Source organism: Teleopsis dalmanni, chromosome X, assembly GCF_002237135.1.
Source record: "Teleopsis dalmanni isolate 2A chromosome X, ASM223713v2, whole genome shotgun sequence".
Lineage (NCBI taxonomy): Eukaryota > Metazoa > Arthropoda > Insecta > Diptera > Diopsidae > Teleopsis > Teleopsis dalmanni.
Window position 1 is genome coordinate 35,753,770 of NC_051848.1, and position 26,818 is coordinate 35,780,587.

Sequence of the window (26,818 nt, forward strand, 5' to 3'; positions counted from 1 at the left end):
TAGGCTCGATAAGTGCTGAGTGTTTTCGTAATAAAAAATTATGCAAAATATCATATTGCAGCTGTGGATATATGTCATGAGATCCCGACCTAACATACGCGATAAAGCAATCGTGTTCACTCCGTTCGTATAAAGTCGTAATATTATTGTGCGGATCCATACTCCGAATACTGGTTATTGAAAGACCCTGTTCTAAACATATATTTTCCCAATCTTTGGCACAATATATGCCTTTGTCAATTGTAAGTTCATAAACGAAATGTGTTTGCACTGTGTCGACAAACAGCGTTGGTAAACCCTTTCCTAAGTGAAGTATATAGTTTGGGGTGGTAGTGGGTAGAAACAGAATCTTAAAACCTAAATATTTACATATAACTATGATAATACAACTATAAGGTTTTTATGTATGGTAAAAAACGTTTATTGTATTGTATACTGATATATATCAACATCATTTAATGCATTTTGATTAAACAAACTTCATCAATTTTTAATTGATACGAGTTAATTTCATACTCGTAGTAATAATATTTGATATTTTTTATTTATACTCATGTATGTATATGCATACATTTTATATTTATAATTACTACTAAAACCTGACGTTTATTTCTGAGCTAAATTATTTTGACCAACCTGGCGAAGTTCAGAAAGCCTCGAAACTGTGACTAAATTTAATCGAAATTTTTCTCATTTTAGAGTTTTTTAATACTCTTTGTAAACATCAATTATCTTAAATTTGACGTGGCTATTACGGTCTACATAACGGGACTCCTATAGAATGCAGCTATTGCCTTTATTCGAACAGTTTATTTGATTTAGGTCGCTAATGTAGTTGATTAACTACACAAAAAACTTTCATGGATTCCAAGTTGGTTGCGAATAATAAATGTCTAATCACACCAAGAATATCAAATGCAACACTGCAAAAAACATCAAACTAAATTGAAAAAAAAAAAAAAAAAAAAAAAAAAAATCAAATAAAGAAAAGTTTAAAGTTTTTTGTAATATTTGATTTGTAAATAAAATATATAATTATTACATATTAAATATATGCTTATCCGATATAATTAGACAATGTCATATATTATTTAACAAACAAAAACGTTCACAGAACTTTCTTAATCATAATCAACTTATGAAAACATGACCCAATGTTTTATTATTGCATATTTATTTTACGTTCTACATATGAGGATCAAGTAGAAATTCTGTTGAAAGAAAAGATAAAATTTATTAAAGTAAATCAATGTGGCACAATATTGCACTAAGTATATAAAGAAAAAGGATTACTAACTGAATGAGAATTATAATTTTTAATATAATGATTAAAAATCGCAGTAAGTTATCATAATGACGCAGGGAGAAAAGCATCTTTGCTTTTCTCACTGACTATTGAATTAAAGTTTATTTGTAGGAGAAAACCACAGCATAACCTTGTAATATAACATTTACAATATTTTATTATTGTATATTTATACATTTTTCTCAGTTATTCCAAACCAAAAAAGCAATAATATTAGTTGATAAAAAGACTGTAAATACAGAACACAATTTATTAAAGTAAGTGAATGTACATCAATATCGCACTACAATATAAACAGAAATAATTATTAACTGTATGAGAATTATAATTTTTAATCTAAAGAAACTTTAACTTCTAATTTAATGAAAAAACTATAGTGTTGTCATAATGATGTACTTTGTTATAATGGTCGTTTCTCTCTTACTATTGTATTTAAAATTTATTGGTAGAGGAAAACCAGAGCAAAATGTGTATTTATATACAATGTTTTATTATTTCATATTTATATTTTTTTCAATACTATTCGCAGGATATACTGAAGAAGAAGAATTAATGTTAAAAGAAAAGATGAAATGTATTAAAGTAAATCAATGTAATGCAGTGCAATGCAATATTGCACTATTTAATCTAGAAAGAATTACTAACTGAATGAAAATTATAATTTTTTTTTTAATAAAATTTTAATTTCTAATCTAATGATTAAAAATGGTAATACGTTGTCAAATTGATATACTTTAAAAGTGACCTAAAGTATTAAAAATACTTCTAGTTAGACTTTGACTACATATAATCTATATATAATCTATCGTCTATCAGATATATTACTGCATTTCAACTAATATTAATAACTTTCTTATGAGCATAAATATTCTTTAGTTGAAAGTGTTCTCTTATTAACTCTTCTTAAGTTATCTTCTGATATTGGAAACTAAATGTTGAAGCATTCATTCAAGGAAAATTCTTAATTTGGGCCGATATTCTAGGGCATAGCTAACATAATTATTTAAAACAGGTGAAATTTATTGAGATATTCGTATGTATTTTTTTTAAATGAATATTCTATTATTAAAAAAAAAACATAATTTTCATATTTTAATTTAGTATTTCAATTGCTTTATTTACAATAAAAATTGTGCTTAAACTAAATTTAACTGACGAAATTCTAAACAGTAATTTAATAATTAATTTATTTACTGTTTATCGAAGCCAATAAAAATTGCTTGGCGAACATAAAAAATAGATTTACATTTCTAATAATATTTATTAATGTAAATTTTATATATTTATCTCTTTACGATGATCCAATGGTGTTTAAAAAATTTGAGACCTGAAATCGTACATAATGATTAATATTAACTTTTAAAGTTGATCTCTGTTTCGAGGACATTTTATTCATTTTAAATAATTGTATTTTCTGAAACAACGTTTTGGGTAGTCTATCGCTGAGGTTTACTTCTGAAAACAATACTGGGCGCGGGCTCAAACATAATTATGAAATTATATCCAATTTCATTATTAGTGTCACTTGAAAAGTAAATTCCAACAAGATCATTTTCCTTCTTTTTTGTCTAACTTTATTTTCCAATATACATTTTTTTTCGGTTTTGTGAAGTTGACCATCTGAGTACTATGAAAGATTATTGCAACGTGCATATTCCAAAATACAGAGTCTTCTATATTTCCAAAAAATCTCACTTTTAAAGTGGTTAGCTTGTCTCAGCTTTCGTCGTTAAGTTGATATTCGATGAGTTGTTGTCACGGAATAGTATTTATAGACAAATATTTCCATCATTGTTTGGTGTCATTTAATAATTTGTGTCTTATTTCGTTTAAATATATGTAAGTAGCATTCAGAATCATCGAGTTCTTGTTTTTGGATCAAAAATTTGAGTCGACTTAGAATAAACTAATGTAGTTTTCGATTGGCAAATCTAGACTTGCTCTGGATCTATCATTCTTTGCAGGAATTTTGTGATTTAATCGAACGTGGTTAGTATAATCCCTAAATATTCTTGCCAAATAAATTGCTAGAATATCTAGATAGTTGTAAATAAATCTTGACTATTACATATTTTGCTTAAGATTATGTGGATAATGATAATAAAAACTGTTCTAAAAGTAAATGTCGGGTGAATAAGTAACTATAGTTTTGCCAATTTTGCTTGTAATCCCATTGCTTGTATAATTTTTGACTTCTATTATATATTATTTCGGAATCTTTTTTGTATAACGAATAACCAACTTTTCTTCGGCAAGGACCGTATAAAACTTGTTAAGCAGTTAGTTTTTTTCCTACATAAGTATTTCTGGATAAAAACTATTATGGGAAAATATATGTTCACAACATGTAATACGAAGAGTTTGAGCAAATATGGCCTTATACTAGTTGATAAAACTAAGCCATTAGTGTAGCTTAGATTCATATTATCGGATAAAATCATAAACTGGGAAAATCATTAATACTATCCTTAAAAAGTATCGTTTGAAGAATCAACTAATTTGAAGTGGAATTTTGAGTTAGGTAATCAGAAGACTGGGTGCGTTGATTGGGCGAAGCCATTTACAGGTAAATTAAATAAAAAATGTGCGGATATGATGTAAAGTTGAAGCAAACAAAAAAAAACGAAAATGTTTCGGGCAATGTCTGCCATGTTTGGAATCGTATCAGAGATTAATTAAAACCATTAAGCTGAATGGAGAATTATGTCGATTGTGTGAAAATCCATAAAATACACTTGAACGTAATGGAAAGTATAAAGTACAAAAGCTTATGTGGCGATAAGGAAATTCAAGTGCAAAACGTTTTTACATTAATATATAAAATTATGTGTGACTACAACGAGAAACATGAAAAACACATAAATGGAATTACCTGATGACCGAAGTGACAGCATAGCGATTTGACTGATTGTTCCATTTGGACTTGGCAGTACCATAAGTTCATATGCATATACCTATAGCAAAAATAAAGTAATGAAGTGCACAGATGAGTGGAAAATCTGAAGTAATTTGCCACTCGATGATCGAAATTTTTTGTGTGCAATGAAAATCCTACGTTTCGACGATATAATCGTAGATAAGTCAGAGTGCAGTGTAGTAAAAAATGCGTTCAAATATTTCAAAACCGAAACGAAAATACAATACTTTTTAAATAATTTATGTAATGATTTCACCAATTAAATCTTTAAGTTTTCAGACACAGCAAATCATTGCTTATTCGTTATACGGGTTTATGTGTGTGAGATTAAGCGGAAAAGCGTTACGATGAAGTTGCATTTTGACTCGAAAATAAGGAAAAAAAGATATATAAAAAATATATTGTGGAAAAACAATTCGGATGTGAAGAAGAAAAAGTTATTTGCAAATATTATAGATTGTTGTGCTTCTTCTCCATACAAAGATCGGGTGTTTAAAATTGCCACAATTCATTACTGATCACACCTTCAAAACTGCGTGGCGACGCTTGGGTTCGACGGATCGCCACACCGGCTATCGAACATTTTGGCTCTGGATATGAAAAAAAATGTTGATGTTGTTGCAATTCACGTTACTGGAGCAAAAACGTGAATAAACGTTATTTTGACCGTCATGGTCACTCAGGGTCTTACAATAAAATGAAAATGCACACAAAAGTATTAAAATTAAAAAAAAAAAACCCATAAATAATTTGCAAATTAATGTTGGGCAGTGTAAAAATGAAAATTAAGTTTATGTTAATTACTTTTTTATATTTACTTTTTCGAGAAGTAAGCATTATTTGGACACTGAAGTTGAAAAATACAATAACTGAGTCTGCAAAATAATTTTTTCACTTGTTTTTTGTTTGCTTTGGTTTTTTTTTTTGTAATATAAAAGACCAGACATTAAAACAGATTTTTTATATTGACATTTCTATCACGGCAAAAATGGAGACTACTGCAATCGAAGTATTAGATAATCCATTTTAGTCACTCTATGCAGTTGACTCACAATGTCCAAGACACTAAAACGGAACAGCGGAAAAAAAGAATTCGTTCCGAATTCACTGTTGCTTAAGACAAATGCACGTTCATCCGCGTAGGTTATTGGGTAATAGTTTACTTGGATGGTGAAAAACTCAAAACCAAGCCGTTAGTGTTAATTACAATTTTATATCCTAGATAATTAGAATGAACTAAATCTAACACTAAATTGTAGAGTACGCTTATCCCCCATTCTAAGTGGAATGAAAAATCTAAACGAAGCTTGACACCATGAATCAAGCAAACTTGACATTTCAGTAAACAAAATTTATTTATCTCCAGATCCAAACACGAAAACTAATTTCATACTATTAGTTCATTTAATCATAAAAAAAAAGCTTAAATCGGTTTTAATAATTAATTACAAATCGAGTTAGAAAATATCTGTCGATGATGAGTAATGCTGGATGTTTCTTACATTTATACCCACAAGACTCATGTAGCTTAACGGTTAAGTTAACTAATTAATAAAATTACTATTATTTTATAGTTAAAATAAGCTATATTTAAATTGTACAACAAAAATCGTAAGTAACAAAAGAAGAAGTAGGCTGACTAGTATTAGCCAACAGGAAGGGAGTTGTAGTTATTCAAGCATGAGAGTGTCAGACCACATACAACTTTGACGACTCGGAATAAATTGACGGAACTTAATTACGAAGTTTAAGATATGTCTTTTAGTTAGAAATTTGATTTCATGTCAGTGAAAAAGATATAGTAATAGAAAATTTTTGAAATGTTTAGCATTTTAAGTATGTAATATAATATATAACATTAAAAATATAATATATGATATATAATATATAAAATAAAACATATATTATATTTAAATTACATATATTTAAATAATTTATATATATTATAAAAATATTATATTATTATATTAGAAATTATAAAATTAAATTAAATTATTTATATATTATTATTATTAATTATAAATTTTAATTTAAATATAATAATATAGTATAATATCGATAATTGTTTTATTGTAATTGATTGTTATTATAATATCAATGTTTACGAATGCAAACAGTAGATTCTGCGAAAAGAATAAAGAGTCAGCCGCACATGTGCTGTCAGAATGCCCTAAGCTATTGTACATACGGAATAGACTCCTGGGAGTGTATATTCGTACTGAAGGGGAAGTAAAACTCTGTAAAGTAGGTTCTTTACTATTTTTTATTGACACAATAGGGTTTAGAGTCTTACTCTCATAGCAGAAATAATCGATAATTGTTAATCGATTTGAGGATTTTTTAAATATGTCGGCTGGAGTTGGTATAAATAATAGCTGTTGCAACTCATGTTTTTGGCTATTACTCATACTTCGTAGTTTACAATATATGACATATTGTTAAGATGAATTTATTTATAAGAGCTTGTAAAATAAAAAAGTGTTGTTGAATCTGTACCAAATTGCGTAAATTATGCACTCGAGCAAACATTCGTGCCGATCGCTAGACAAAGATGCTTTATGTATGCAAACCCTTAAAATTGTAACATGCGATGCGCTGGCTGGCAGCTTTAAAAAAAGTCATTAAATGCATTGCACAAGTGCAGCATCTACAAAAATTTGACTAAAAAATCATTGTATCGCCTTGGTCAACAACAAATGCAACATCACGCACAAAACCATTAAAAAAAACGAGTCAATTTTTGGTTGAAGTGCAGATTCAGTACCAATTCCATACTGCATTACATTCAACATTCAATTGCAACTTTAATTTAAATTTGTTTTTCGCCAAAAATGAAAAATCAGAAACCAAAAAATCAAAAAATCAAAAAATAAATACGAGTTTAAATAAAAACCAACTCAATAAGTTGTTACTAATTTAACAACATCGCTTACAAAGAGATGCATGCACTGCAATTGTTGCCGACGTTGACGTTGACGTTGGCATTGATCAATATTTTAATAGTGACATCTGCTGGTGAGCGCAGCAGCTTCTGTCGTCTTTTGATTATGACGTTGGTAATGACAGTATAGATGCGCTCATTGCTGTTTCCATTGATATTTGTATCGATAAAGTAAATCACATACGAGAACAGTCAACATTGGCAACAACAAATGCTGCTGCAACTTGAGCGATGACCGCCAACTTGACCAAACTGTGCTTGGTTGCTTGTCAATTTGGTCTGAATTTTTTCTTGATTTTGAGGATTAGTCCACCACTTTAATTCCACATTTATTGAAATTATCTTTCATGGTGCACTCGATGGTAGTGAAGTCTTCAAGCAGCCGTACACTGTTAGCTGCAAGTAGGCAAGCCGTACACTAGAAGTAGTCCAATGTGATTATGACTGGAGTTTATTGTATTCACACTCAACTGTTGCTGCTGTTACCGCTCCGCATTTCCAATTGCATTGGCTTGTCTTTCAGTAACGTTGCCAATGCTATTAGCTGCTATGACAGTAACGAACATCAATATCACGCCTGCAACAGACGGTGGGATTTGCATTTGCAGTTGCACACAGTTCCGATGCAATCCAAATCCAGCTTAAAGCACTGGCAATTGCATATGCATTGGTGCCGTAATTGCGTAATGCTGAAGAGCGTCATTGCACGCACAAATCGTAACATTGTTTTTTTTAAGTATTTTTTTTATTTATTGTTGCTGTTGTTGTTCAAGTTGAAGTTGCTGCCACGGTATTTAGGTACGCCACTGTATCTACTAAATTTTCGGTATTTTTTTCACATTTTCGGCTTATTTTGTTCAGTTTTGCATGATTTCTGTTTAATTGATTTCGTCTCAAATTAAACCGGAAAATACAATTTCAGGGTTTGTTATATATTTCAATGGTATTTCCTCGATAATAGACACATGCGTACATTGAACAAAGTCAATTGAATATGACAACCGTCATTAATGAATTTCATATATTGAAAAATGATTTATACTCGTATAAGTAACACTGAAGTGCTTTAACAACAACTGCTTTGCAATGATAAATCCTGCTTAATAGATTTGATGACTTCAAACTAATTCATTATAAATATTTTTTATCAGACAAAAATATATTATATATGATTTATTAATAGGACTTTAATACCATATATTGGTACCAATTGGTGGTAGGTGTGGATGCGAACACCCTCACATCTATTAGAAGTATTTAGAGCGAGTAAAACTGGCTCTAATTTACACACAGTTGGAGTGAGTTTTAAATTTATAAATAAATAACCAATTACTTAATATAACTTATTGTGATTAAATATATAAATAATTAATATTAGTAATCACAAGAGTATTGATTGAAATGCATGACAACATAAAAAGCGGTTCGGAAGGGGAAAAACTCCCGCCAAAAAGGAGGTGGTTTAGTTTATATACTATACATACTAATGTTAGAAGGTATATATCTGAGAACATTCTTAGATCTATTGCTTCACAAAAAGACACATAATTTCTTATTGTTTTTTCAGTTAAACAATATTTTCGAGTATACATGATGTGGTTTTTCAAATAATGTTCTGACTTCTTTAACCAGTTTAAATTGTAAACTATATAAAAGTCTACTTATTTAAGGCGAATATTAGTTAGTCATAAAATTTGATTTTATGTGTTCAGAACTAATTAGATCTCAAACATACTTTTGACCTAGGAGCAAGTAATTACTTTTCTCTGAATCAGAAAGTTGAATCAGTAGTCGAAATTTTAAATTATTTCCAAACAAATTTACTTATCTTGGAGGTTCATTTCATTTGAAATGTAGTCTCTTCGATATAAAAAGACGATTTTATAGAATAAAAATAAAATGCTTTAAATTTTTTTTTTTCACAAAGTAAATGGTTTTAATTTTACTTGGCTATGGTCAGATATTAAATACCTAAAAAGAGTTTAAATTTCATCATCCGAATATTAAATATTTGAATACATAACGAGAAAATCTGTACTTCAGTAATAATGAAAGTATACTTTCAGAAAATTTAAGGGGAAACCAAAATGCCACATTGTGGCGGCATTGAATTCATTAACAAAAAAAGTGAAGTTAAACTTATTTTCACTTAACTCAGTTCTGCTTCGATAATAAAGTTTTTATTATGTTTTTGTAAAGTGAATTTGCCAAATGTCGAATATAATTAAGTCACTTATTTTATAACAACTTTCTCAGTTAAGAACAAGAAATACCGCCAGCTCAAAAAGTACTCGGATTTTGTAAATAAAACACACAAATTTAAATTTGAATTCCAAATTTATTTTATATCCTTCAAAATATGCTCATTCTGAAGCGATACACATATGCCAACGCTTAGCCCAATCTTCCGTACACTTTTCGTAGGCCCGTGAAGGTATGGCTTTTAGTTCCTTCAGCGAATTCTCTTTTACCGATTCAATCGACTCAAAACGCTTACCACGAAGGGGCAATTTGAGTTTCGGGAACAGGAAAAACAACTTTCTCAGTTAAGAACAAGAAATAGATATAACTGAGTCAAGCAATGGATGGCAGTGACTTAATCCGCAAATACTTTATTTACATTAGAAATATTTTTAATACTCACACACTATCTCTCTTCTAAAATGAAGTCACAATAAATCTAATTAAATTAAGTTTAAGACACCAGTTATTTTTATAAATACTTAAAGTCGATCTGTAAAAAAAATTGAAGCGAAAATCATTTTGACAGCAAAAAATCTTAAACATTTTCGAGATTACATTCCAGAATAAAGTCAAAAAAATAAAATAAATATATTTGCAATGAAGCTCCTGCTTCCTAGTTCGCTCCATTTTTTCTATATAAATAATTATACAAATTTTATTATAAATCGTATCAAATTATACCATATCAAAAAAATGTTGAAAAATACCAATACCAATATATAGTATATAGTATATATCATAAAATAGGTAGAATACATTTTTAATACTAATTTAATATTTTTTTAATATCTTTAATATTCTTTATATGTCGACGAAAACACACTGTAAAGTGCGAATAGCTTTGACTTACTTAAACTGATGCGATGTGGCATAAAATCTATTAGATCTTCATTAACTTCCAAAACAGTACAATACATTCTGTGTCACTGCAATAGTCTCGCCAGATTCAGATTTCGGCACTTATCCGCTGCCTATACACTTATAACGGAATTAGACAACATCTCGCCAAAGGACATAATGGCGCTCTTAACAGCTACTCGTCTCTTCAAAGAATGCAGTGACATGGTGACAAGTTTCGAACCCATCTTAAAATCAAATCTAATCTAATTTTCAATACAGTGCTTTAAACATTTATAAATTTATTTTTGGCATAAAGTTCCAATAATTTTTACTGCAAAGCAGATTCGAGCATTTAAGATCGTGAAAGCTAATAGATTTCTTCAGCAGTGGTAATATATTTAAAGAACGTAACGTGTAAGTGGCAAAAGTATTGCTTAATACTGAACCAGTAATGGATAGTAGAATTTACATTAGTTCTTTAGTTCTATAGTGAATAGTTTATTCAACTTCTACACTAAAAGCTATATGGCAAACAGAATAGCTACGAATATCTGTTCTCTATTAAATCTAGTAAATATCATCGTGTATATATCGTATATATATATTGTATTAAAAATATTATTATATATATAAAAATAATATATGTAATAAATAATAAAAATATTAAATATACAATAAAGAAACAAAATATATATGTATATAAATATGTATAATACATATGTATTTCATTTCATTTATTTAGTATATGATTTGAAATTTTATTCTACAATAATAATTTTTTTTTGTTTCAATTCTTAAGTTTAAACATATAAGACATGTTTTTATAACATTTTATAACAATACATTTTGTATATTATTAACCTAAAGTATTGTACACTATTACTTATTGTATTTCGAATACAATAAACATGATGTGCAGTGAAACTGCTTTACTTTGAGAAAAATTTTTTGTGCAAGCCAAACTTTTCTTAGAAATATATTCAAATTTTAACTTATTGTACGCTGTCTACAGCACAAGATATAAAATATAAAGTGAAATCTTTAATTTTCATATATTCTTAGATATTTAGACTTTCTCTCTTTCATAGATGAACCGCATTAGTTCATAAATAATATAATTTTATTTCATTCAAACTAGTATGTATAATATTTGCTGTCTTACCAGACTGCTTTTCTTTGATATCACTTCATATATTTTATGCGAAACCTTGTCCGCTTTAATAAAAGTATATTTCAATATTTTTAATTATTTAAAAAATGTTTTTAATTTATTTAAATGAAGCTTAATACATAAATAGTTGCAATTAATGTCATATGAATTTACATTAATTTTTCTTTTTAGGTGTAACACAAATGACCCACTGTGTACTTGATATTCATTTAATCGAAAGGAATTCTAGGTATATGATTATATGAACATAATACTAGATATAGTTTGTTATATATTAAAAAGCAGAGAAAGTTTGTTGATTTGTATGGCGATATTGGAAAACTTACAAATAAGTCACAAAACCTTATTGCGGTATAATATCGATATCTATAAATATTAAGCAAGACATACTTAAGGACCTAATGGATTTGTAGGATACCAATTTAAAATAACCTTCAATAGACAGCAATGAGTAGTATTGTTTTTTTATTTATATTATATATCTTTAAAAACAGTTTATAAGATTTGTGTATACTATTACACAGATGAGGAAAAAAGGCTGCCACCAACGACTTAAACAATTACTATTAAGAGAAACAGGTGGTACAGGAGCGTAAAGCAAGAAAAAACCTGGGATGTGTGGTCTGCAGTTATTGTACAAGGACAGCTAGTACAATATCCCAAAGGTCAGGAAAACAAAAAAGAAGAATGCTGTTGAAAATAAAAATTAATATCACTTCCAACAAAACTACTTAAAAAAATATGATTTCATATTGTTAAAAAATTATAAAAATTTAGTCAGTTATCCAAATATATGGATATTTTGACAACTGTTAGGTATTAAATGTATTTACTTTTTAATAAAATTAATTAACTTTACCTTTGTATTATACTTTGGGTTATATTTCCATGACATATAATATTAATTTTCTTTCTGAAATTAAGTTATTAAATTCTTTGTTCGTGATACTTCCTAAAAAAAAAATTGAAAAAATAAGAATAAAATATTATTGCAGCATATTTTATTAAAGTCTAGAACAACAGTTTAAAAACAATGTACGGGCAACTAAATTAAATAGATACATAAATAAACACCACTGCAGATGAATATTTAGTGGTATACGATATATATACTACGAATTCAGAAATTGATTTTATTAAAAATTTGATTCTTGAGTTCTAAATATACACGCTATTAGACCCTTTCTAAATTTCACTGCATTTTTTTATATATGGTAGTGCTTAATCTTTTTTAATAGTGCTTAATACAAAATATTATGAATCATTTGTTTGTTATATATGTTAAGAGTTTACGACTGCATCAATATTAAGGCATAAATATTAAATATTTTTATATTAATTTAATTAATTACTTACATATATGAGTTCAATAAAACAATGTTTAAAACTTTTTAAAATAAAATTCTATCAAATTTAGAAATATCTGAAGAAAATCATGTTTTATTCTCCACAAATGCTATATAAATCATTTATATATTAATATATATAATGAATAAAATTATTAATAGAATTTTAAGAATAATGTTTTACTGTATCACAACAATATTAATATTCTAAATATTGAAAAGAAAAAGATTATTATCCTGATCACTTAGAGTTGATTAAATATGTGAAGTATATATATTATATTCAATTTTAGTATAAATATTTTTAATTTATTTTATTTTATATAATTTTATTAAATTTGGTTTCATTTGATTTAATTAATTTAGTTTAATATAATTTAATTTTATGTAATCTTATTTAATTTTGTTGATTCTTATTAAATTTTATTTAATTTAGTTTAATTTAACTTTATTTAATTTAATTTAATTTTATTTAAAGTAATCTTATTTAACTTCTGTGGAACTTATTAAATTTTAATTAATTTAGTTTTATTTTTTTTTTATTGCTTACTATGTATTATTTTATTTTATTTAAATTTACTTTATTAAAATTTGTTTTATTTGATTTAATATTAATGAATATTATATTATTAACATATTAACTTTATTTTATTTTCTTCTTTGTATTTCATTTTATATAATTTTTGTTAATTTTATTCAAATTTGGTTTATTTGAATTTATTTAGTTTTATTTAGTTTTATTTAGTTTCATTTAATTTTATCCAATTTTATTTAATATTATTTTTATGTTATTTAATTTTGTTTTATTTTAATTTGATTTACAACTTTTATCTATTTTCACTTTATTCATTTATTCATTCTATTTTTTATCATATATGCAATTTTATTTATATAATTTAATTTTATTTCATATAGTTATATATTTTTTTATTTAACTTAATTTTATTTTGTTTTATTTTATTTTATTTAATTTTATGTTAATTTTTATATATATAGTTTTTAATATTTATAATTTTATTTTAATTTATTGTATTTTGTCAAATTTTATTTAATTTTAATTAATTTTGTTTACCTTTATTTAATTCTATTTAATTTCATTTTATTTTATTTAGTTTTTATTTTATTTTATGTTTTATGTTATATTATTTAAATTTACTTCAAATAAGTTAATATGATTTTTTTATATTTAATTTCTTTTATTTTTAATTTTTACAAATTCAAAAAATAAAAACACAACATTTATTATTCTGTTATTATAATAAAAACTATTACTAAACTATTACCACAGTTTGTTTAAGTAAGGTTATATAAATTATATATTAAATAATTAATATATATTCAATTTTTTAGGTATAGCTTAGTTAAAAACACATATTAAAATAATACCCAGCTTTAGGCTGAATTTTTCAAAATGTCCTATATCTTTAGCTACGTCTTCATGCAATAATGTATATCAAATTAACGCACTGGTTGAAGTATTTGTAAAATGCATCAATCAGTTGGGAGGATCTAGTCTACTATTTTCACTATGTAGCTAATCAACCTAATTTGGTTGTCAAGTCACAGTAAAATTAAAGCAGTGTTGATAATATAGAACCTAACACACAATCTACTGTTCGCGTGAGGACTTCCAGATCCTCAAGCTGTTACTTATATTTTACACGACAATCAAACATCTATTATAGCCTTATGCTCTCTTATTAAGGAGCTGTAGCCGACATATATGCTTAGTCCCCTAATACAGAATAGTGGTTGAACAGCTAATGTATCTTTGAAAATTTATGTATTTTGTGCCTTTATTACTATTTTTATTTATTACTATTATTACAATAATCATTTAAGGTAACAGTAACGTGGTGACATAGCTTCCAGCCAGTTTTCGTTTAATAAATTTATTAAATAATTCTTATAATTAAAATATAGTTATTCGTAATTAATATATATGCATATTATATTATTCACAATCTGCTTATCTACTATTCTTATTCTCTTACGATCAATTAATAAGTGTCTAAATATGTGCTTGATGTAAGTATATCTGTTGATTAAAATAAAAAAAACTCTTGTTAAGAATTGATTATTTATTTTTTCACATACGAAAAGCATATATATAATTTCCATATATAATAAAATATGTTCAATTATAGATTTGTTCAACAGCCACCTTTAGAAGCAACAATTTTATTTTGAGATAAAATTTACTTGTTTCAAAGTACATAATTTGAATGGAAAATAAAAGTTGTGGACTTGCAGAATGGCAAGGTTCATTAATATGACGTCCATATAAGAGATCTCACACTATTTTTTAATCCTAAAACCAAAAGAATAATAATAATTTTCATCTAATTTGTTTTATCCTGAAATTTTGACTTGCAAGAAGGGAGTTCTGTCACTGCATTCGAATATTAAAAACAAAGAAATAATATTTCCATTGTTCCAAAAATATAATATCATGACATATCCTGAAATTTCGTAATCGTGTAAAAAGAGATCTTTTCGTATTTCTTTTTACTTTTTACGTATATTTTAAAAAATCGTTTCGCTTTGCATTTGCATCAGTGAAATGATAACCTTTAGCTTAATGCACCTATAATTTAAACGGAAAATCGCCCAGATGCTACAAAAAATTAACTTTAAGACTTATAATTTTCATAAACGGCAGCAGTTCGAACAGAAATCAGAAGTAAAAACTGAAACACATGTTATATAAGAAAAATTGCCGCAACAACAACGGTACCGTTTCAGTAATAACAAAATGCCACAGAAAGTACTGCATCAAAGATGATCATGTTGGCAATGATGGCAATGATCACAACTAGCAAAAGTGCCAACAGAGTAAGTGGAAAAAATATCCACTATATGCGGGTATGAACTGTGCAATATTCAGCTTGGATGATGACTCTGATGCATGACGAAGATGTTGCAGATGCTGAAGAAAATGGAAATGATACAGAAAAGCATAATCATAGCACATAAATGAAGATCATGCAGTAAATGATCTTCATAATGATATTAATGTGTAATTGTTTTTGTAATGCAATAAAGAAGTCCCAACTGGACTTAAAAAAAATACCATTGAGACAATATTCATGCAGAAAAAAAAAAACAAAATGTTTTATACATTTATACATATAAATAAATAAATAAATAAATAAATAAATATATGTTTTTGTATTCATATTTATATTTAGAGTTAAAGTTAAAGTTAAGCAAATTAAAAGCAAAAGATGAAGCTACAATATATTTGCATCTAAAGTTGGAGTTTCAACTGAGAGTAGTAAATTTATATTAATATAACGTATTCAAATTGTTGAGAGTTGAACCATTGAAACTGAAAGTGATCGTACACGATCCACAACAACAACACCATCGCCATTGCCTCTGTAAAGCAACAGCAACAGCAACAGTAACAGTCACAGCAAATACAAGTGTGGCAAACCAGTGAGCTGAAGATACAACCAAGTCTCAATCCAAAACACCGAAAATCATAAAAAAATTACAAATAATAAAAAACAAAAATAAACACTGAAAAATACACTGAAAAAAAATTAACTGAGGTACTCCACGCACGACTCTATGAGTATTTGGCAGTTAAATTGACGGTTTTTACTTTTGCTTCGGCGCTCGAACCTCGCTTACTAGTATAAAAGAAACTGCAACAATTGCTGATCCACACAGAAAGACGTTCCGCGTTGATCAGTGAATTTGGTTGAGTGCGTCCAAGCAACGTAACAGTAACAGTAACAGATACAGATACAGATACAATAAAATCCTCGTAGAGTTTGCCAAAAATTAAATAAGTTCTCCTTTAACAAAACATAAACAAAATGAAGCGTTTTTGTGCGGTATGTGTGTTAATGCAAATGCATAAATATTAAAATATACACAAATATATAAATATATATATAATATCAGAAAATATGTGACTTTAGTGCTAAAAAATACAAAATCCAAAAGTATTTAAAAAGGACATGCATTGAAAGCAACTTGCTATATATATTAAATTTATCTATAAAGTGTCTTTAAAAAAATTTATTCACAAATCTTCTTCTTTTCTTCTTCATATATTTTTCTAACATTCTAAAAAAACAAAAAAAAAATGAAAAAAAAATATGAAAAAAATAGGTTTTATTTGTTTTGGCTGCAGTTGGTATGGCTGCTGCACGTCCTGAGCCACCACGTGATAGTTATAGCGCACCACCAAGCAGCTATGCACCACCATCGCCTAGCGGCAGCTATGGAGCGCCAGCACCACAATATGGACCACCACAACAGCCACCAGTGGTGCACAAGCACGTCTACGTACATGTGCCACCACCAGAGCCAGAATATCAAGCACCCAGGTGAGATAGTCTTATGTTCTATGCCAACCATAAACGCAAAACAATGTGTTTTATGCATATAAGTGAATGTGACTTAAATGAGTCTAAGTGCGAATAAATCCAAAAAAGGACATATTTATAAAGTGTGAGGAAATCTGAAAGGATATAAAAGTGAAATAGTGCCAACATTGATAAAGATATAAATTTTGTGCGTCTACCGAGTGTGGAAACTGTAGAACTGAGACTTAACTCTATGTACTTTGTATGAATTTAAGTGTATTGGAATGGTAATTCATCCCAATATATTTCTGCGCTGTAGACCAGTGAAAGTGATTATTTTGCTATGCAAAAACTTTAATATCTAATGATATGCATAATATATGCAAATATCTATGACATTACGTTGACACTAATATTATAGACCTATCACTTGTAACGCACAGACAGAAGATTTATATGATAATTTGTAATCTACTAAGACTTTAACTTTGTTGAGGAGTATTTAAAATTTAAAGTCATTTAGTGTGACTTTTAAAAGTGGTTTCAATGAAATTTATTTGACATTAAAGACGGTCTTAAAGTAATATATTTCTATATTATGTTTTTTATACCAATTGAAAATTTATAAAATATTATTGCCATATATTTGGCCTCATAGACAATTACAAATTTTTGCAAGTTAAGAAAGATATTAATTATTTAAAAAAAACAATGAATAATGAAATGTTTGGATATATACAATTAAAGTTAGTTCATAAATAATATTGTGTACTTCCCTTACTTCCTTCCTTAGTTACTTTATTTATTTCGAACTTTTGAATGGGGGTATTTACTTTAGGTTCGGTAACTTAGTATTCGACGGAAATATCCTGTCATTTTTTGGCTCATAAACATATTACAGAATATTACAGTAATATATTATGATATAACATATATTAGTTTCATATAAAATATATATATAAAATGATATATTATTTACTGATTTTAGAACAAACTGATTAATTTTAAGAAATGTGTTTTATTTGCACCGATATTTTGACTATAGTCTATAGTCACCTTAAGGTTGCTGATATAAATAAAATGCGGTTATTTAAAATAATTAAATAATAATCAAGTTTTTATAAAATAGTTAAATATGTTATAATATTGTAATAATATATTAACACATAATTTAGACTTAAAGAATTTAGTTTCAACATATATAGAACTTAACATATTCTACACACATTTTGCTCCATTTCAAGACTATTACTCTGAGTAGTTCATACGTTCTTAGTTTAAATTTTCAAAATACCTACTCTTATATGAACTTTCATTTTTTTGGAGAAATATATCCAAAAGAGCCCATATCTTCAAGAGCCCATATATTAAAATATTAAAAATTATATGAATAATTTATGTAGAAATACTTATCCAGTAAGAAATTTAATTTTTTCATATATACCTAGATGTGGGGCATCAACAAACTGCAAGTATTTATTAGTTTAATAATAGGGTAATATATTTCTGTCACATCTTAGTATTTTTAATCACTTAATGAGTACATTTAATTAATTCTGCAGCAATATATATCAGCAATACTTCTTAAATTTAATAATTATTTTTTAATTATATTAATTGTAAAATTTAATTTCTCATATTTACAGTTGATATCTTTATAGTGCTTCGTAGTACAGTGAGCGTGTCCCTAAAACTGCTCAATGGGCTCATATAGAGTCCTTTCGGTAGTTATTGCCTAATACTGCGTACACATTTACAATTATTGAACTTGATTAGAACATTTTTTTAAAAACTTGTCTCAAGTGTCAATTATAAAATATTTTTAAAGTGCAGTGTTTACATTTCTATTTCATTATAGTATTGATTACCAGCCACCACATAAGAACTCTGAGTTCACATTAATACTGTTGGCACAAACCGTTAGACTTGATGAGGTTACGCTGGTAATTGCATTCTAGTACTCTTGAGTGCAAGAAAATCATAACTATCCAATTTTTTCCTCGCGCAGACTTATCATCTAATTAGAGCTATTGTGAGGTAATCCACTATTTGCATTTCGGAAAACGAAATATCTGAAATTGTCATCACACTGTCTTCATATCTAAAGATAAAATATATGTAATCCTCTCCACACTGTTTACATATCAGAAGATAAAATATCTGAAATTGTTCCTGAACTGTGTCTCCATATCTGAGGACAAGTTATATATAATAGTCACCAACCAGACTGTCTTCATATCCGCTCAGAATAACAATAATAGATTTTTTTTTGCGATTTTTACAAAAAATCTATTTGATTGTTTAACTTTAAAAATGACTATAAAAGAAATGCTTTTGCTCAAATAAGTTTTTATCATAAATTGAATTAAAAAAAAAATAGTAAAATTTGTTAATATTATAATCACATAATTTGGTGGATATTTTACAACCCGTAATTTTGTGTACTCAAGTATACTATGTTAAATATTTGGGTTACCACTTAATGACTTCCATTACTTGGTTGTAATAGGGTTAATAGTATACTGGAAGGCTAAACATATAAAAATTTATATTTCAATATGTTATTGAGCAAATGTTTTACCAGTAAAAACTATTTACATAGCTTTTCAAAGTGCTACCAAAGGAAATTACAAAACACCCAGCAATTTTCAACGCTTTAACATTGTCACAATTGCGTAAAGCAAAATTATAGTCGCATTAAACGTCTCTTAATTATTTTTAATAACGTTTTAAAAATATTTTTATTGATTTCTGAAGTATCGGATTAAATGAATTAACCTCAAATACAAAGCCACTAAGAAAATGAATGCAATGAAGTGCATTTTCTTGCAAAATATTAATTTTGTCGGCCCAAAGAAATAGTTGAATTCGATCGCGAGTTCCTCAATCCTCAAAAACTTGCAACAATGTGCTCATAACTGTAATGAAAAACTCCATTAGCCGCATGCCGGCTCCAATTAATAACAACAACATTGGACGCAAGTCTTGAGCTGAAATTATTTGCGATTTAACACAACCGAAAACACGGCTTAATGCCAGCAATTGTCTCTACTGACCAAGAGCAAAGCAGAAAACACTGAAAAAATTTTATAAATAATGTTGAATATCGTAAAAACTTGGCATGAATGAAAACACACAATTCCGGTAATAAACAACATCAAGAAAAAAAAAACGACCCACAAGCAAAAATAAAATTCATTCATCATAAACCATTTGAAGTGACGATTTGTGTTTTACACTTATTTAAACTTGGCTTAAACGTTCAGTTTCGGGCGATTCTCCATGTGCCATTCCAAGCGCTTGTCATGCTTATGTGTTTTAAAGCGGTTGAGTGTTAATTTGATGGCTCAGAGTGCCAAACGATTTAAAAATATTTTGCCTTAACTTCTCAGCAACTGAATTGTTGATGCTTTTAATGTTGATATCAAAATTTTGAAAATATTTCATTAACATTATTCATTATTATTTTTGTATACTTCATCCATTTGTAGAAATAAATATTAATAATTTATTAGTCAATACGGAATGACGACTACATTTTAATAAATTTGAATATTGATTCAAGCCATTAATAAGGTTTGATGTTATATTAAGGAATCAAACCTGCTAAACAATCCTTCTGCAATTATTGCTACTTCTTACTGCCATTCTCTAGTAGCACACTCACAAAGTACTGAAATAATTTTTAACTCAATCGATCCATCTATGTCTTGGTCGTTAATCATATTTACGTGTTGACTTCTGCTTAGCCTCTTCTGCTGATTTTTTTCCTTAGGCATTCTAATTATATGACCCAGTTATGCAGTCTTTGTTTTTTTCGTAAAATATGATATTGTGTCTCTTACAATGAACTGGTCTAATTATAGCGTCTTCTATTTCTACCCCTCTCATATTCATAGAAGACGCTACATACAATAATATATATGTAAATTTAGCGTATAATATTAATAGAAACATTTTTCTCTAAATTATTGCTAGGGTGATTGTGCCAGTTTCATCACTACCACATGTGACTACCAGTTGCAGTGTTACATTACATATTCACATTTCAGTTTTTTAGGTAGAGTTTTTGAACATTATGTTCACGTTCATTTAGAATCATAAAAACTTGCATTAGTTGCTTGACTATTATTCACACATGGCTATGATCAAGTATAACCTTTTATATTTCTATCTTAGTCTCTCTAGACAGGGTTCTTGAATACAGGGTTCTTTTAAAACCACAAAAACATGCATTAGTTGCTGCAATCCTATCCTCTATGGTCGCTATGATCAAGTATAATCTTATATATTTCGATCTTAGTCTTTCTAGATAGGGTTTTTGAATATAAGGTTCTTTTAAAACTATAAAAACTTGTATTTGCTGCTTGAGTCTATGTACGCTATGATTGAGCATAACCTCTTTTATTTGCACCTTAATCTTTTTAATCAGGATTTTTGAACATGAGATTCCTTTAAAAGCCAAATAACTTGCATTAGTTGCTGGAATACTATCCTTTATGGCTGCTATGATCAAGTATAATCTTTTATATTCCGATCTTTGTCTTTATAGATAGGTTTCTTGAACATACACTATCCTCTATGGCCGCTATGATCGAGTTCAACGTTATATACTTCGATCTTAGTCTTTATAGACAGGATTCTTGAAATAAAGTCCTTTTAAAACCATAAAAACTTGTATTAGTTGTTTGAATACTATTATCTATGAACGCTCTGCTTGAGTGTAACCTTATATATTATCATCTCAATCTTTTCAGATAAGATTTTTGAGCATAAGATTCTTTTAAAATTATAAAATTCTGCATTAGTTGTTTAAATTCTATCCTTAATGATCGTAATTTTATTCATGCTACCTACATCTTCATATAATATATATAAATCTTTCTGGTTATAGCACATCAGTGACTGACTCATGCCAATAATAAAACGTTTATTATCTCTTAATATATTAATTGCAAACACTTATAATGTGCTGTATTAAAAAAGCATTATAATTTTAAATGCATTCCCATTAGGCTGTTATTTTATTTGATAGTTACAATAGTTACTTTCTATGTTAAAATTACATTCAAATTGTAGTGCCTAGTGAATAATAGTTACAGCATCTCTGCAATCATCTTCAATCATAATGTGCAGTAATAAATTTTAACAGCCATTACGATTTAACCTACCAAAACACCTTCCTTTAAATTTTATATTACTCTTTACATAATTTTATAACATTTTACAATCGCTAACAGTAACTGCTGCTGTTGTTGTTGATTACAGATTTGTTGCCATACGGTAGCATCACATTCTGCACGCCACTAATAATCGCTGCTATGAAATATTTATGCTTACAGCAGCAGCAGCAGCAACAACAATAATAACAACAAAACCAAAATAGCCAAAATTATTTCATTGCAACAACAATGAATGAAAATTACTTCTGCCATTATATCAATTATATTGTAAAAACAAAAACAAACAAACACAGAAACAAAAATGTGGTGTTGATAGTGCAAAAACAATGCTAATAAGTTTTTGTTTGCATTTCTGTTAACATGAAATAGTCATGTTAAAATAGAGACGTCATCTTGTGATATATGATGTGGTGAACTCTCGGAATCTTTTATATGTGTAGTTTACATAATATCGTTTTAAGTGATTGTCTTTATTTAAATGCGGAAAATTTATTGCATATTGAAAAAAAAATATATTAAAAAAAATTTTACAAAAATGAAAATTTTATGCATAAAATGTTTAAGTGAAACATTTCCTTATTAAAAAATAATTTAATGTCATATAACAGAATAAAGCTCACATATACTACTAATATATGTACCATATATTGCAATATAATATGTACGGTACTTTAATCATTATGGGAGTAAAATTGTCTAAAAGTTAAAATAATTACAGAAAGTCTTCACTAATTTATTTAAATATTAAAATAAAATTCAAATCAGTTTTACTAACTGCTTTCCATCTAATTTGCTTAAATTAAAATATTTTATACGAGTATATTCAATTTAATATTCATGAAGCTTATGGCAAAATAATAGAGATTCATCTCACCATGTGTAAATATATAACTCATTATTTTTTTATATTAATTAATTTTTAAACTTGACGAAAAATAAAATAAAAACGTTTGTTAAATCTTTACTAATCACTTCAATACAATCCACTAGAAAACTCAACAATTAAATCTTCAAACAAAATAATTTACAACCCTTTAAAAAATTAATTTCAAATTATGCTTCATATTGAGATCAGATAAAGCATTATAAGATCCGAGAATGGTATCTTCACATAAATAAATTCATAACCCAATGAAAAATCAAGCTCAATTAATACTTTATATCAATTACTATTGGTACTCAGCGCTACTAGACAGAACTAGACTTATTCATAAATGTTTAACAAGCAATACGTATGATTTCTATATTTTAAGAAAATATGTATACTATTTATATAAAACACAAAAAAATAAAGGCACTCCTTTGGGAGTGCCTTTCTATGGGATTCCCTACTAATACAATCATATTTTTGAAAACGCATGGCACACACACAAAACATAATTAGAAAGTCATTTTATACATATTATATTATATTATAATATATTATTATATTATTATATTAATGTTATATGAATCAGATGTTAATATTATAATTCGATAATAAAAAATAGTACAAAAATATAATAATAGTGTAATAAACTATTAATTTGAGCTTTGTTAGTTTAAAATAAATAAAGATATTGTTTGTGTGTCATAGTACAGATGAGATATAATATGGTTGATTGATTTCAATCAAAATCCAATTGAAATTAAGAAATTTATCTCAAATATGTCATATACAATTACTATATAAACCATTTATTTCCACCTTTTTTTCATATCAACAAATTTATATAATAAAAATATTTCAGTTCAAGAGATCCTTATACGAGTAATCCATTAATTAAATGAAATCTATCGCTTTAACAAACAAACTGGTTCAAAATATAGTAGTTTTTATGAATTCTTTCTCTTTAAATGATTTAACTAATAGACTTAAAAAAATTGTAGTAGTTCTTATTAGTTCCCTCTTTATTTCAATCACTTGCAAATAAGAACTATAAGTATAATTTTTTTATTGTCAAATTTTTTTGATATATTTAAGGTATTTCAAAAATTTCAAATCATGTTTAAAAAAAAAAGAAACCTCCATCTGCACAAAATAGTTAACTGAACAGTATTAACATATGGTGCTGATTTAAGGACCTAAGCAGATTTCATAAAAGGATAGTAGTAAGGATAATAGATTAGTTTTTTTTGCCCTAGATTCATGCAACAATATAAGTACGTATTTAATAACGTAAGCTTCACTCTCAATATCACGGCCGGTGTGGTCTTGTGCGACTGTTTTCTGTTCTCAAAGCTAAGATTGCCATTTTGGGGAAAGCATTTCGTCCCTATTGGTGTTAGATTGCCGAACATTTTGGGGTTATCACTCGGTGTTACACTGAACAGAATTTGGTGGCAAGATTTCTATGTTCCAATGAAAATATATGTTATTTTTGAAACTTGCGATAGTATGCAAAAATTCTGCTAGATTTTAGTGAGTATAAATATAGACCTTACTTTCATTTTTAATTATTTAAATACAATGGATTAAACTATAATGCAAGTGTTTACACAAGAAGCTTATATTGTTTGCTAGTAATTTGTTGAAAAGTAAAAGTGTATATATATTATGTATACCTTCAAATATATATATTATGACAAAGTATACAATTGTTTGTCATTTGCACTGAACGTTTTACGTCTCCGAGGTATTAAGCATTTATTTGCTTAAATGCATGCAATTGTTTTGTTTAATAAAATAATCTTAGCGATGAGTAAGGAAAAATCAAGGTAGAAATACATGTGAGCATGTCTTATATTGTTTTACATAAAGTTTAGTAAATTTTATAACGAATTTGAAATTGTTAATATAAACAACGTTATTATACTAATTAACGCACACCAAGATACATTAGCAACGTTCATGAGCAGTATCTAATAACATATTTTACTGGCATATCTTGCATTTCCATTGCAGATACATAATCGTCAGAAATTTGAACCATTATGAAAATTCAACAATAGGTGAAATTATAGTAAAAGAGTTGCACTAAATACATGTGGAAATGGTACAATGGGTAAACGCGCATCTGCCATAAATTTTCATGCTGAAAAAGCGGTAGATGAGCGCCAAACCATGACTTAAACGTTACCTAAGCAAGCTAAGACAAGATAATTATTTTATGTATTAAGCATGATAAAGCTATAATAATTAAACCATTTTTTGCTATTTTCTATATAATAATTTTTTGTGTTTTTTTTTTTTTTTTGATAAACAAATTTTCTTTTAAGACAAATACACAACGGGTTTCCTTTAATAATTACATTAAATAACAAAGTTTAGCGAAAATGTTTAAAGTATCTGTTCAAAATATTATTACCGTGATATAAGTACTTATTATTTATACATACATTATTCAATAAAATTTTTACATAATTACATTGCATATTTGTCATGCTGACAAATGAGCCCGCCAAAGAGCCCACCTCATTAAAAGCCAAAGACTGTATGAAGTAACTTTAATTAAATCTGCATTTGCATATAATATATTTAAGAATTAGTTACCTCTATAGTCTAGGTTGATACAAAATATACTGACATGCTGAATATTCATATACTTAAAAAATATATAATTTAATATAATATTTTAAAATTAAAATAGACATCCACTTACATTGTTATTTCTTTAAGAAGGTACAGTTCTCATGCTGAAGTACGTAATCTTGGTCAGGTATTAGCACAGAAAAGAATACCTAAGATTAAAGTAACATATCCACATTAGCAATTTATTTGTGCAAAAAGTTCATTAATCATTCCGCATTCAAGTAAAAACTTAATTACAATATACCAACTCCATCTAGTGAACTAAAAATCGCTACAAGGTTTCTTGTCAAGAAGTAAACCGAGTCAATATGTTAACAGCATCCGAAAGCAATAATTAAGTTTATGCTTCGTTTTTATTTGTTATTTTTTTTTAGTATGAAAAATTTTGTAAATTCTATGTCAAATAAATTCTACTAAAATAACTTATGTTCGTATATCTTCAAAACTTTCTGTTAATTTTAAAATAAATATTTAATTTCATATTTTTAGAAAACCAATAATTGTGCCACCAGCACAGAAGCACTACAAAATCGTCTTCATTAAAGCGCCATCACCTCCAGCACCAACTGCGCCTGTAATTCCACCATTGCCACAAACCGAAGAGAAGACTTTGGTCTACGTGTTAGTTAAGAAACCGGAAGAACAGCCCGATATTGTTATTCCCACACCAGCACCTACACAACCCAGCAAACCAGAAGTCTATTTCATTCGTTACAAAACACAAAAGGAAGAAACTGGCCCTTATCCAAACAGCATTGCACCAGCACCTTCTGGAGATTATGGCGCACCATCTGCTTCAGCACCATCAGCACCCAGTTCATCATACGGTGTACCCTCACATTAATCTGGTTACCAATCAAATTTAAACGAATAAGATTCCTAGGAACTGCATGTGACCCTAAACTCAAACCCAACTAAATGAATGAATATTGTACTTGTACTTTCAGCAAATAACTCTACTATATGTTAAGTGCCTATGTCTTTGGTTCCCAACACTATACTTTGTTCTTACTGTACTACAACTATCTCTACTGCTA

The 26,818-nt window shown here is 27.5% G+C and overlaps 1 protein-coding gene across 1 annotated transcript; it reads left to right on the forward strand.

Moving 5' to 3' along the window:
* Positions 1-16,592: 16,592 nt before the first annotated feature.
* On the forward strand, positions 16,593-26,625 carry LOC119661996 (proline-rich extensin-like protein EPR1). The gene is made up of 3 exons (XM_038071532.1): positions 16,593-16,610; positions 16,891-17,108; positions 26,271-26,625. Exons 1-3 carry the CDS (start codon positions 16,593-16,595, stop codon positions 26,623-26,625), a joined length of 591 nt encoding a protein of 196 aa, XP_037927460.1.
* The last annotated feature ends 193 nt before the right edge of the window (positions 26,626-26,818 follow it).

Coding starts and splice junctions, on each gene's coding strand:
- LOC119661996 (XM_038071532.1), top strand. Junction 17,109..26,270: donor CCAGAATATCAAGCACCCAG/GTGAGATAGTCT, acceptor TCATATTTTTAG/AAAACCAATAATTGTGCCAC.